This window comes from Pseudorca crassidens, chromosome X (genome assembly GCF_039906515.1).
Source record: "Pseudorca crassidens isolate mPseCra1 chromosome X, mPseCra1.hap1, whole genome shotgun sequence".
Classification (NCBI taxonomy): Eukaryota; Metazoa; Chordata; class Mammalia; order Artiodactyla; family Delphinidae; genus Pseudorca; species Pseudorca crassidens.
In genome coordinates this window covers 124,900,097-124,914,408 of record NC_090317.1, presented here as the reverse complement: position 1 = coordinate 124,914,408, position 14,312 = coordinate 124,900,097, and the positions used below count along the sequence as shown (strand labels likewise).

The 14,312-nt window shown below is 42.5% G+C and overlaps 1 protein-coding gene across 7 annotated transcripts in view; it reads left to right on the top strand.

Annotated features, from left to right (window-relative positions):
* FRMPD4 (FERM and PDZ domain containing 4) overlaps window positions 1-14,312 on the top strand; it is a 542,135-nt gene that overhangs the window by 514,952 nt on the left and 12,871 nt on the right. For all 7 annotated transcript variants that reach the window (XM_067722357.1, XM_067722361.1, XM_067722356.1 and 4 more), the window contains 5 exons: window positions 4,112-4,248; window positions 7,568-7,694; window positions 10,152-10,241; window positions 10,944-11,126; window positions 13,186-13,324. In XM_067722357.1, coding sequence (XP_067578458.1) covers window positions 4,112-4,248; window positions 7,568-7,694; window positions 10,152-10,241; window positions 10,944-11,126; window positions 13,186-13,324 — 676 coding nt within the window. The remainder of the gene's footprint in view (window positions 1-4,111; window positions 4,249-7,567; window positions 7,695-10,151; window positions 10,242-10,943; window positions 11,127-13,185; window positions 13,325-14,312) is intronic.

The following is a 14,312-nucleotide window of genomic DNA, read 5'->3' as shown; positions in this document are numbered from 1 at the left end:
TTGTTTTACTATTCTCAGTATTTTCTTGTATATTTCAAAGCCTTTGTAATCTTTAAAAAGTTGGGTGTGAAAAGAAAACAGAAGATGGCAGAGAGATGTAGACAAGATAGATGTCAGAGATTAGGAACAGTAACATAAATTAAACGGCAATAAGCCGTGGAGAACAGAAATTAAGTGGGAGGAGAAAGAAGCAGAACATACTAGAACATTCCAGCAGATGGGGGCACTCAGGGAAAGGCCTGTTAAATGTTCCCCACTTCAGTGGTCTTTGGAGGAGACTGTGGTATTTACAACTCAGAAGGATAATTAGTGTTTATGAAGATAACCCGGAGTCATCCGAAAAAGGCAAATCGTGCCCATATACCCTGTTTATCAAATAAAGAAATGTGCACTACACTTCACTCCGTTTTCTACCCAGAACAATGAACTTAAATGTTAAACTTTCGTTATCTGGGTTACAATATCCCCTGTTCCCCCAGAGGCCAGGTAACCCAGACCTGACTGCACGGGACAGCTTGATTCTCAGCTGATCTGTTACTGCATCTTCCCATATTCCTTCTGAGAACCAACCCGGGGCTCTGCCACGGCAACTCATGTCACGTGCTATGTTTTTAGCTTGTTAGTTGCAAATAAGTAGTTACAGGTGCCGATCAGCGTGTGGCTGTAGAGCGCGAGATGCATTCAGTTGTCATTCTCTATAATTATATACTCATCCCATTAACAAGATGATGCTTTAAAGCCATTTACTTGGCTTCTGTTTGCAACATCACAATTCCATTGCATTTCTAAAAGAAGAGCCCGGTTGCGTTTGTCTTGGGGAGGAGAGACCTTTTAAGTAGCCCGGGAGTAGTGCTAAGCGCTTAAGGTGTTTGCTCAAATCTAATGCAGTTCATGGAAATCTTTCTTATTCAAAAGACACATCTTTTCTACCTGTGGGACTGTCCTGAGAACAGGAAAACCTGTCCGGGGCTCTTGCCCTGGGACTAGCTGAAGACCGAAGACATTTCTGCTTTCCCCGCTTGGGTGTTGCACAGGTGGTGGATTAGCTATCCCTTCAAGGAGTAGCCAGCACTGGGGGAGGAAGGGGGGAGCCATGTTACGGTGGGCGATAGCGGCCAAAATTAACCTACCATCATCTCATATATCCTCCACTGAGAATAGGCAATGAAAATTTCTTGGACTCAGACCCTCTGTCTCAAAATGCCTTGTATCACAGAACGTGCAGTAGGTCTAAAATTACATATCTGTGTAGCGTATGTCAGTGGGCCTGCGAATGGTGCTGTGTCCGAGTGTTGATTTTAAGGTACTAAAAAGATGCAATAAAATTAGCCTGGAGAACAAGAGAGGAAACAGAAACAATGTCTATCACGTTACACAGACAAAAATCAATTCTGCCTAGTGGGCTCTTAATGAGGGCAGTGGCCATTGACAAGCCATGACAATGACCACAGAGGTTTCGATAGTGATAATATATAAGAATCTCCTAGCCATTAATGGACCATGAAGTATTTTACAGATTTCAGCATATATAATAACAGTAAACCCTAATAATCCAGACTGTTCTGTTTCATAATTATAATAAGCTGTGCTGACATTTAGCTGTCCACTGTCTATTAAAACAACGATGGTTAAACCAATTGGTAAACAGGATGATACGGCTACAAAATGTTTTCAAACACTTTAGCAGTACTGGTTTCCTTTTTAATATCTCACATATTCATTATAAATGAATTTTTGTAGGTCTAAAGCGGAGTCTGTTGAGACCTCTGTTTAGCAAAACAATGACCGCCATTTGTGTGTATAAGTATATTTTAAATAATGTACTTGAGAGTAATAAATGCATAATCTGTACCAAAAATATATATAAGTCAGACATCACACTAGTTCTCCGGGATCAGTTTGAACTAATTATATAATGTAATTAAGTGACTAATCACCTTGACAAAAGAATCCACTCAGAAGTCTGGTTAAATACAGGGTATAGCAGGAGTGGGAAAAAACAACGGCAGTCACAACTCTGAGGACAAGAGATAGTGATGAGTCACCTTTATAAAGCACATTCCATTTTATGAAACATCCTTGCAGGTATGCTAGCAATCTTGAGAGTTCGCTGTTGTTAGCCCATTTTTTTTTCAGATAAGAAAACTGAGACTCAAGAGAGATGAAGTGTCACATCCAAGGTCATTTGATTGGCAGTTGACAGAGCCTAGGATCCAACTTGGAGCTTTTGTCTCTAAATTCTACGCTAAAATCCTGTTTCAAATCTGTCATGCAATAGCAGTCCTACAAGAAAGTGATCTGTCAAAATGGTTTATCGAAAAACTGGTTCTTCGAGTGCGTGTTATGGCCTGGCACTTTGCCAAGAGACTTGCCCACCCTCATCCCTCACAAGACTATAAAATGACCCTATCTGGACCCTCAAACCCCCGGTACCCCATTGTGGACAACCCTGGGCTCTTGGAAATAACTGGTAAACCCAAGACTAGCAAAACAAAATGGCAGCTTCCCTCAGAGCCACCCTGTCTCCTGCCTCTAATCAGACCCACTTCCAACAGGAGTACAGTGCAATCCAGATAGATGTAGGATTTTAAGGAAAAACGAAGGTGGAAAACCATGTGAAGGACGGAGGGAAGGGAATGTGGCTTCACTCTTGGGGGTGAGGGATGGGCTGAGAGGCAGGCACCCAGAGCAGGCAGGTAGGGTCCCAGGGGGATGTATCTGAAGGGCAAATACTGTATGCAGAAACCGTATGGGGTACATGTTCCCATTTAGTAGAATCAATACATGAAGTGGTCGTAAAGGTACTTAGCTCAGAAAGGAGCCAAACAAATCCTGATACGGTTTTTCATTTGAAATCTTTTGAGGACAAGGCAAAGAATAAAGAAGGGAGAAAGAGGCTAAATATATTTTCTAGCCCAAGAACCTAGTTTCCAATAACGAAAATAAGTAAACACACATGCAGAATATACTTAAGCAGCACCGTGCTTCCCATCAACGTTTGGCTCAGTGTTTGCTCCGTGCAGGAGTGAGAATGGCGCCCTCAGACCCTTCACTTGTGGTCCTGGAGGGCTTGACACGTTACAGTACCCTCTCAGCCCCTCTTCAATCTGATGCTCACCCCAAACCCTGTGAGGTAGGTGTCACCCTTTTACATGTGAACAAACTAAAGCCGAGGGACTCCCTCAAAGTCTCAGTGGGGGCAGTCACCACTGGAACGGACTGACGATTTCAAGAGCCACCCTCCACTGAGTGCGCCAAGGCGCTGTGGCAAAGCGTGCATCTCAGCTCATCCTCACCACCCTCTCCACTCCGGCCAAGTCGTTGGTATGAATCCCCATTGCACAGATGAGTAAACTGAGGCTGCAAGAGCGAAGTAAACTGCTTGAAGTTTATGCACAGAGGTAGCCATTGGTAAAGCCAGGACCCCGAGGCAGGTGTAGGTCCAGAGCTGCTGCTCTCCATCACCTTGCTCATTCTACCTCCCCGAAACCGCTCTGGATGATAGCAGGAGGGTGACATTGATGATGACAGCTCTAAACATGTATGAGTGCTTCCAATTTACCGGATGGAATTCTAAGGGCTTGTTAACTCACTTAATCCTTGTCACAACCCTGCGAATGGGAAGTATTATCCCCAACTTAAAGAAGAGGAAACGGAGGCACAGAACAATTAAGGGCCTTGCCCAAGGTCACACGGTGAAAGTAGGGAAAGAGGATTCTTTCCTCTTAAAGTGGAAAAAGAGAATTGGAACCCAGGATTCCAATCCCGGCAGCCTAGCTACAGAAGCCACATCATGCTACTAGGGCTTCACGTGTTCAGTCGTGGCACCTGTGTTTGGAAATTCCATTACTAAATTTCTCATTATTTTTACAAGAAGCTAAATATTTAAATAGCAGCTCGCTCGTGATGATGTTGAATGTTTGTGTGGTCTCTGTGTTTGTGCGTGCGCTTAAATACTGACTCGTTCCAAGCAGCGGTGAAAATGTTTCCACATTTGGCTCCTTGCCTTGGAAGTGAAGGTGGGACAGTGGGGAAACGCCTGTCACCTGTCCCTCTAAGGCAACGCAGTGCATCCTTTGACAAGCTGCGCCCTCTGCTGGTCTCTTTTCAGAGTTGTAACGACGTCGTTCAGGAGCGGTTTGGGCCGGAGCTGAAATATGACATCGCCCTGCGGCTGGCGGCGTTGCAAATGTACATCGCAACCGTGACCACCAAGCAGACGCAGAAAATCTCCCTCAAGTACATTGAGTAAGTGTTGACTCTCGGAGCCATTTCGGAGACAAAGATGTTGCCTCCTTAATGCCCAAGGGTATTTTTGATGTGTATGTCTATTTCCAAAATTGATGTCGTTTGTGGCAGAGCATGTGTTAACCAGAGGCAAAATATATGAATACTCTGTTCATGTTCGGTGGAAGACACCATTTCTTACCTAGTCCACCTTTAGAGAATTGTGGTTAAATTGAGGGTCACATTTAAAATGAAGCATACATTTTTAAATTCCTAAATGAACTTGGTTCTAAAGCAAGCTTTGGTCTCAGCACTCTTCAGACATTAAGCTGTTTGATTCCCAAAACCTCCCTATGAAGTCAGTAGGAGTGTAGCTCCGTTTGACAGATGAGCAAGCCGAGGCACAGACGGTTAAATAACTTGCCTGAGTCACACTGGCTATTAACTAGAGGGGGTAGGATTCGAACACAGGCGGTGGGACTCCACATCGTGCTATAGGTTGTGTGATCATTTGAAGACCTGTGTTTAGAAAATGGTGTGCATAACCAGAGATTGCTTTTAGATGATCAAAATGCAGTATACAAAGTAATTCTTTGAGTCCTAATCAGGAAGGATGGTAGTTGTAATAAAGAACTGCGACAGCGTGGGAAAGGATGCCACACAAACTTTGTTTCATGAATCAAATGCTGTTTGGAAAATAAATGCCTTCTCTTGCTGAATATGGCATTTACAACAGCAGTATACTACCTCTTTAGCCAGAAAAGATCCCCTCTTGTTAGAAAAAAGCAGTTTATGTTGCCTTCAGTTGACGAGCTTATATAAGAGTCATCCTTTAAAAGAGAACCCTCTGTCTCCCAGTCTGTATGCTTCCTGTTGGAAGGTGATCCAACAGCCTAAAGCAGCCACCATTTTCTTAATCCTGGCAGCTCTAATGCTAAGAAAAAAGAAATACTCATGTTTCAAAGTTTATGGTGGGGCTGAAGCCTCATCTCCACGTAACACTACAGGCCTTAGCGTCTGCTCTGTCTCCACCTCCAAGTGGCATATGGCTGATTAAAACTCCACATCCCAGAGAAGTTTCCCGTGGGCTGCCTGTAAAGCCTTTCTGGGTTCCCCAGCGCCAGGTCGTCCCCCACGGAGTGAAATGGTTTCTTCTCGATGGGTTTGCAAGCCTGCGTTTGGGAAGATGAGAGCTCCAGGTTGCTGACCCCCAGTGCCCCTGATCTTTCCACTCTCCGTTCTCCTGTCACTGCCTGGGGACAGATCCTTGTGTGCAGTTTGAGAAGCCCAGGCCTTCCAATCTCAGTGCACTCCTTTTTGCAGATGGTTTGTCTCTTTCTCTCTTGCCACACATGCCAGGACTGGAGCCCGAGAGAGATTCGGCTCACAAAGAGGTCTCGCGCTTGAGTGGATCCATTCACACCCTCATCCATTCCCCTTTCTGAGGATCTTAGGAACAGATGAAACTGGATCCCACTTGAAAAGTTGGCCTGCACAACTTGAGATGATTTTCAGACAACCGAAATGCATTTCTGTTCCTACTTTCTGTACCCACATTTTACCAGGTTGAGTGTGGTACAATCAAAAACTTCCAGAGATAACTAGCTTGCCTAAGAATCTTGCAGAGTCTATGATGATTAATTAATGTTCTCATTAATTCATTCATTCACCCAACAAACGTTCATTGAACATTTTATGTGATACAGTAATTCCCCTACATACAAACGAGTTCTGTTCCGAGAGCGCATTGCTAAGTCCAGTTTGTTCCTAAGTCCAACAAAGTTAGGCTAGGTACCCAACTAACACAATCGGCTATATAATACTGTATTATAATAGGCTTATAATACTTTTCACACAAACAATACATAAAAAACAAACAAACACAAAAATAAAGAAAACATTTTTAATCTTACAGTACAGTACCTTGAAAAATACAGCAGTCCAGTACAACAGCTGGCATACTTTTGCGGCTGGCATCTAGTGAACAGACAAGAAGAGTTACTGACTGCAGGAGGGAGAGGAGGTGGGAGATGGTAGAGCTGAAGGATCGTCAGCAGTAGGACACGGAGGGCCAGCTGCCATTTCACTCACGCCCGACGTTGATGTGAACGCATGTTTGCATCTTTGAAAGTTTGCAACTTGAAGGTTCCTATGTAGGGGACTTACTGTCTTTATACTAAGAGAAAAGAAAATATTGTAAATTATAATCTTAACCTTTGAAGAATTTGTGATCTGATTATAAAGACAAGACATAGAATGAAAAGTAATGATGTAAAATAATGATACAAGTAGAATTACAGGGTACCCCGTAAGGAGTGCCAAATGATGGGTAAAAATAGTAAGTACAAGTTGAGGAGAAGGAGAAGGAAGAAAGCAGTGATCACAAAGAAACACCATCTTAACTAGTGAAAAGGGTGTGAATGGTCAAGTGGGGGAAAGCTGTCTTCCTACCCTTCTTTAGAGAGGATCTGGAGCCGGAGAAATAACCAGAACCTTCTCGAAAGTCTTCACATAATTTAGAAGATTCTGGTTGGGCACATGACCAATCAGGATAAATTTCCTAGAATTCAAAATATGGAACCTTCCTAGGATAGGGTTGTAGTCACTGTTGGGAACATGGGCTCTTGGCAAGAATATACTAACCCAGGCCCATTTGTTGTTTTTTTTCCTTGTATATCCACACCTATGAGTGATGTTTGCATCTCTTTGTCAGTACCAGACATACTTAAGGGTCCTGAACCCTACCCTGTCTCCATACCAGCAACCCCCTCCCCTCCTCAGCAAGAAATGTTGACGGAAGGAGTTAGATAGATACTATCTGGGTGGGAGAAAAGAGAATTGTGTGTTTCTGGAGAACACCATTGATGAGGGAGATGGGGAGGAAAGAATAGTTTGGGAACATGAAGGAGTTACATTTATCCTTCTAAGAGAAGACAGAAAGAGCATGGGCAGACAGGGAGAGGTGACAATGGGAATAAACAAAGGGATGGAGAGAAATTGGTGTTGGAAGTACAAACTCAGATACGTGAATGAACTCTAAGAGACTCAGAGGTGGGTTGGATAAAGTGTCTGTTCAATTTCCATTGGTACCAAATGCCTCATTAGCCTTCTCTCTGGAGAGTGAAGAATATATTTCTTTTAAAATGCAAACATATGGATTAATGATCAAATAGTATGTTTCCTGAATATAAATTAAAAGTTGCTTCCGTAATTGGGGACTTGTCTCCATTCCCTGCCTTACCAAGAGTTCATTTGTTCCAACAAACATCAGAGTGCCATTTTGTCTTAGATATCTAATCATCACAAGAATGTGAAATTAAAGATATGCTCTTTATTGCAGAAAAGAATGGGGATTAGAGACTTTTCTTCCCTCTGCTGTGCTGCAAAGCATGAAAGAGAAGAACATAAAGAAAGCACTTTCACACCTTGTCAAAGCAAATCAAAACTTGGTACCACCCGGTAAAAAGGTATCACATTTGCATCTTAATAGAAAATGGATTTTAAAAAGTGAGGCTTGCATACATTTTTTAAAATGTTTAAAATTAGCCCGTGAATAAAATACTTAGCACCAGATTTGCAGAGGATGTAACACTATATAACCTTCTTTTTTTTAACTATTAACATGTTTCTAAGACTAAATGAAAGATCAGTATTCTAATGGAGGCCTATTTATTCCTTGTAAGCTACAGACTCCTTATTGTACGGATTGTGTGTGCGTTCACGTGAGCATGTAGGAGAACCTTGCAAAGCCTCTGAGACCTTGGGATTAGAGGATAGAATTGCAAAATATTTTCATCATATTTTTGCTTACCACTCAGACCAGCTTAAGTGCACAGCAGCCAGTAAGGGTTCCTGCAGACTAGACGCCACATGAATTAAACCAAGGTTTCTCTACCTTGGCTCTATTGACATTGGGGACCAGATCATTCTTCGTTGGAGAAGAAGGGCTGTCCTGTGCATTGTGTGATGTTTAGCAGCGTCGCTGTCCTCTACCCATGAGATGTCAGTAGCGCCCACCCCCTCAATCGTGACAAACAAAAATGTCTCTGGATTTTGCCAAAATCACCCCCAACTGACAACCACTGAATTAACTCTTACTTTTAGAAGATAAACTTAGTTCTGTCATTCACCATCATTAGTGTTAAATTCTCCTTTTTTTTAATCAAGTAAAAGAGATACAAAGGACACTTTAAAATATACTGTTGGTCAGAATAGAGAGTTATGTTTATTGGTAATAAAAGCACAGGGTTTCAGGAACCAGAAAGAGAAGGAGCCTTAAAATCCAGGACCTATAAAATTGGAGACAGTCTGACAACCCAAGAACAGTTTCTCAGTGATACCAGCCATAGAAATGTGTGTGACTCTAATACAAATCATTTGTGTGGCTAGTTCTTTGGTCTTTTAGTATCTGATTTTAAGTCCTTTTTACTGGCTGACACATACTTATTTCTGCTCCCTCCTCACCCCCAATGACTTTTTTAAACGTGTGATCAACTTTGACACACTATCAGCCACCTTTGACTTACTTCCCAGTTTCTGTAAGCATTCAGCTTATGGAAATATAGCAGGATGTCATGGGTCAAGATGTTCTAAGTATCAGTTCTGACTTGCCCAAAGCTACTTTCTTTTAATTGACTTGGTGTGATTTTCTTCCAAGCCTGGCCCACTGGTTTTGTAATAATTTGGATAACTGCTCTAAGATCAGTCTATCTATCACTGTCCTTCTATAACGGTCATTTTTTTTCTAGTTAAGAGTGAGTGGTTTGATTTCAAATCAATTTGCAAAGTGCTTTGGATTTTTGAAAGAAGTCGGCTGGATGATTGGTTCTAAACTACAATTATATAAAGGATAGCACATTGAGGTACGGTTGACAAATGAGTTGGCAAGTTATCTGCAATTGAAAACAGAGTTTTACAGTCCTTGCTACTTGATGTTCTACACCTCGTTGGAAAATTTCACCTCTAACAAACTTTCCTGGCACATTTGGTATGAAATGTGGACTTTTTTTCTTTCTTTCATTTTTTTTAATTAAAAAAATTTTTTTGAAGTATAGTCGATTTAAAGTGTTTCAGGTGTACAGCAAAGTGATTCAGTTATACATATATATGTGCGTGTGTGTGTGTATATATATATGTATATATTCTTTTTCAGATTCTTTTCCATTATGGTTTATTATAAGATATTGAGTACAGTTCCCTGTGCTATACAGTAGGACCTTGTTGTTTATCTATTTCATGTGTAGTAGTTTTGTATCATATTTTAGATTGAAACGTGGACTTTTTTCAATCAAGTACTTTTTTAGGATATGGGAATCTGCATTTTTAAGTCTTTATAAAGATCAATTTTACCTGGATAAAATTTCATTTGTCAGTCATTCATGAAACTCAATAGATTCTTAGAATTGAATCAATGGATTCTTGAAATTGAATTCTTAGAGTCATTTCTTGGAATTGACCTAGATAGTGAGTTCAAACATTTCCACAATGATTGGTGCTCAGAAAGTTCACTTTCCCTGAAAACTTGCAAAGACTGGAAGAAACAAGATGGGAGTGAAGAGCCCATTTAAAAGGCTTTCTATGGATTGCAGGTGTGTATTCAAAACAGCTCCCACAAACTCTGCACGCACCCATTGCAGTGGAGAATTCTATCATCTCATTCTGACTTGTTGAGTGCTCTGGCCCAGCAAATCCATATTTTTCCCCCAAAACGAAAAGATTTAAATCTAGATGTTCTGTTGCGGCCCTTGATCAGGAAACCAAATACAGAGCAGTTTACTTTCATTCCTCATGAAGAGCCCTTGTCACACCCCATCTGTTGGCAGTAGAAGCATCCTTCTCGTTTGCCCTTGTTTTCGGCTGGTGTCCATCCGGAACACAATCACGCCGGATGGAGTGAACACCTGAGGTTTCTTTTCTCTCCTCAGCTCTCCGCACTTCAAGCCAAGGTCCATTATCTCAAGTTCCTCAGTGACCTTCGACTGTATGGGGGCCGTGTGTTCAAGGCAACATTAGTGGTAATTTCTTTTCCTTGCTTTTTCATGGAAGCCACAGAGGCCTGCAAAATGTCACTGTCTAGGCTGTCTTGAATGAGCTGTCTGATGACAAAAGCAAATCAGCTGTGAATCTTTTCCAGCCCTTATTTCTAATTGACTGCACCCCAGTGTGAAAATATCAGAAGAAATGTTAAGCTAGATAATGCCACTGCAGAATGCCCTAGAAAAAGAAATGTGGAGAGCCGAGAGAATGCGCTCGCACAATGGCCTCCTTTTAAATCACTGGGCCAGAATGATTTTAAAAAATCCTCATTTCTACAAGCTTCTCATGATAATGGATATATGTGCTATGATAACATTTACTTTCTACATTATTCATAATTCTATCAGAGCCTCGCTGCAATCATATATCTGGTTCTTCTAATTGGATGATTTAGTACAACGTAACCCAGGAATACTTTCTAAAGAAAATGTAATCTTATAAAAACAGACTCTCAGGTTCAGCTTTGCCTGGTGCTTCAGAGGTCTAGTATTTTTATTTAATTTAATTAATTAATTTATTTATTGGACGCAGTACTACGTGACTTGCGGGATCTTAGTTCCCTGACCAGGGATTGAACCCGGGGCCCCGGGCAGTGAAAGTGTGGAGTCCTAACCACTGGACCTCCAAGGAATTCCCAGAGGTCTAGTAGTTTTAATATTTTGTCAATGTCTCTTTCTCAGCAGGCAGAAAAGCGCTCAGAAGTGACCCTCCTGGTGGGGCCCCGCTACGGCATAAGCCACGTGATAAACACCAAAACCAATCTAGTGGCTCTTTTAGCTGACTTCAGCCACGTCAATAGGATTGAGATGTTTACTGAAGAGGAGAACTTGGTGAGGGTGGAGCTCCATGTGCTGGACGTGAAGGTAAGTCTTTCAGACACTGACACGTGGCCTTGAACGTGGCCTTGCTTCCTGATAGTGCTGCAGATATTTATAAAGAGGCAAAATGTCAACATGTGCAGCGCATGGAAGGCGCCACGGGTGCAGAAAAAGTCCACCCAACTCAGGTGTGAGGGCTCGAGTCCTCACTAGACAGCTCTGTGGTTGGGGGACGAGTCACTCTCTTTCTCTGGGCTCCATTTCTTCATCTCTACGTGAGAAAGCAAGTGAGTTCATTTCTAAAGTCCCTTCCGGCTCCAGAGTGCATGAACCATACATGGAGAGTAGGGGACACGTCTCCCTACTTACTCTCTAGAATCTGTGGCTCTTGTATAGAGTCAGGGAGATTTTTCCCAACTTTGTTCAGAACCCCCTTTCCCTTTTGTTAGGTTGCATCCATATGTGCTTATTCTTTTGGAAAAACTGAGTATTTTAGTCAATCTGTCTTTTCATGCTATAGCAATTAGTGCTGGCTGAACATCTGGCCCCTTTAATATCACGGCCATTTCATTTGAAACAACTATCTGAGATTGTCCTCAGAGAGCAGACATTTCCTCCCCAAACAGAAGTTGACAGGATGTAATCCAGGTCCCCTGTCCCCACCTTCTTGTCCCAGTATGTAATAGATGAGTCATTGGATTTTGGCAGCGTTAATGTATCTGATGTTTCTAGAGAGAAAAGGCACTGGATCCAAAGAGAGACAGTGAGTCCACAAAGGAAACAGGGTGACCCAGGACGAGTGCTCTGAGAACTCCCCCTACCCCTAACCCGCTCCCAGCCTCATGCCCACCAGGGCGTGGGAGGGGCAGATTTGAGAGTAAAGGAGAACGTGGAAAAGGGCTTCTGCACAGCCAAAGGGAAGCCTCAGTGTGCTGTGCAGCAGGAAAAGATGAGCGTGAAAGGGCGAGCGTGCAGCTCAGGCGCGCTGGCCGTGGCCCATGGCGTTCCGTGGGCTGAATCCAGGGCGTCGCCCTTGACTTCATGGCAAAGAAAGTCCAAGAGGAGACTTGGCGTGCCTGTCCCGGTCCATAACCGAGGATGCTGAGAACAATAGCCTGTCATGGAAAACAGGTGGAAGAAAGGGTATATCAGGTGCAGTCATCACAGACCTGATAACAGGGATAATCTGTCTCCAACAGAAATGGGTGACAAGACCCTATGGGTGGTTTCCTGCCTACTGAAAAAAATTGTGGGGTGGCTTGGAGGGAGACGACAGTTGAAATGGAAGGAAAAGGCAGCACATCAAGTAGTATAGGGGCTTTGGGTGGAAATTAGGTTTCACCAGCCAAGGCCAGGGTGCTACCCGTGGCAGTGAAAGCAAGAGGCCTGTCATCTCGCTGTTTCTGTGCCTCTCCGGGTGCCTGCTTGTTCTTTGCTCCCTTATTTCCCTCTCACTTTCTCTCTCTTTCAACAAGAACACACCAGCAAGTCCACCCTTCCTTACTCAACGAGGTAATTGCTTCCCTGTATGCCCAAGATCCACGTCCAGTTATATGGTAACCTCATAGTTTCCAGAAAGTTCTGGCAGGGCCTTTTCTCAACTCCCATGTCTGTTTTGCCCTCCTCTGAATTTACAGTTTCTTTTAGAAGCGTCATTTTCCTGGATCTCTTTGACACTTTTCATTCAGTCTTAGCAGTAATTTCCACTTGATTTTTGCTTTGCTTCAACACGAATTTTCACCACGAACCCAAACTTAATCTTCCTGTGATTTTTTTTCAGATGGCGGGTTCACAACTAGTAACTGACTCCTTAACTATGACTTTTAAAAATATTAACTATTTGGAACAAAGCCAATCTTTTTTTTTTTAATCCATTATGACTTGGGAAAGGTTCCAAATGTCTAGCCTTTCAAAATGTTGTCACCTGAACGTTTTTCAGTCAGGCTCTCTGTTATACCTGACCTTTCCCCCATTTGCGTTTCTTCAGTGAAACAGTCGCTCCAAAACTTCGTTTGTTCACATTCCATAAGCACAAACGTAGTTGTCCCTTGAGGGAGGTTATTAAGGAGGAATGGTTTTAACCAAAACATTCTCTTTTGTGTAGCCCATCACGCTCTTGATGGAATCTTCCGATGCCATGAACCTGGCCTGCTTAACGGCTGGATACTACCGGCTGCTTGTGGATTCCAGGAGGTCAATATTTAACATGGCCAACAAGAAAAACGCAGGGACCCAGGATACAGGTATTCTCTTCCTAAACTCACGAGGCACCGACCTCCCTTCCCCACACCACCAGACAACAATAATAAGGATATTTCTTGAAAAGTTAAAACTATACACATAAAAACATCTAGTGTCCAAATTTAACACAAAACCCTCCAATTACTTCTGATTTGGTCTAGATTTTTTTGATGAAGATGTTGATTTTTCCATCATATTTTACACATCACTTGGCAATGTTGGGTGCATGCTTCCAAAGCAGTGATTTAATTATTGTGAAGGGTGTAGGCCTCAGCCTATACGGCTAAGTTTTTACTGCCTCATTCTTCTAGAGGTGAGTCAGGGCCCAGAGAACTAAGGATGGAATGCCCAGTAGGGGCTGTGAGCCCCCAGCTTTAGGGCTGGTCCCTCGTTAAGGTGCCAGGATTCTGGGAGCCTTACAACAGGGAGACTTGAGAATCGCCCGGCCCTTGGACTTCGGGCTCTAGAAGGGACCCTGGAAGCCCTTTAGCTTTTTAGCTTTTTAGCAGAAGCATCAAAATGGCAAAGATCAAATAATTCATCTCAGCGACTTGACAGGGAGAAATAGCTCCAAAGTGAGGATAAGCAGGGCTGCAGCTGTTGAACTGATAGTTCCTTTGAGGGTGGATGGTTTTTATTTATTTTAGAACTTTTTTTTTTGGAAATTTATTTTATGGAAATATAGTTGATTTACCGTGTGTTAATTTCTGCTGCACAGCAGAGTGATTCAGTCATACACAGATATCCATTCTTTTCATAATCTTTTCCATGATGGTTTATCACAGGATATAGAATATAGTTCCCTGTTCTATACAGTAAGACCTTGTTGTTTATCCATTCTATATATAATAGTTTGCATGTTCTAGAACCTTTTTCTTCAGTGTTTGAACTTTTTCCTCCATCTGTAGTGGACCCTCAGGAAATATGGCTGATGGACAGACCCTACCATTCAAGCCAGAGCTACTGACCCATGAAAAAGTATAATCAGGG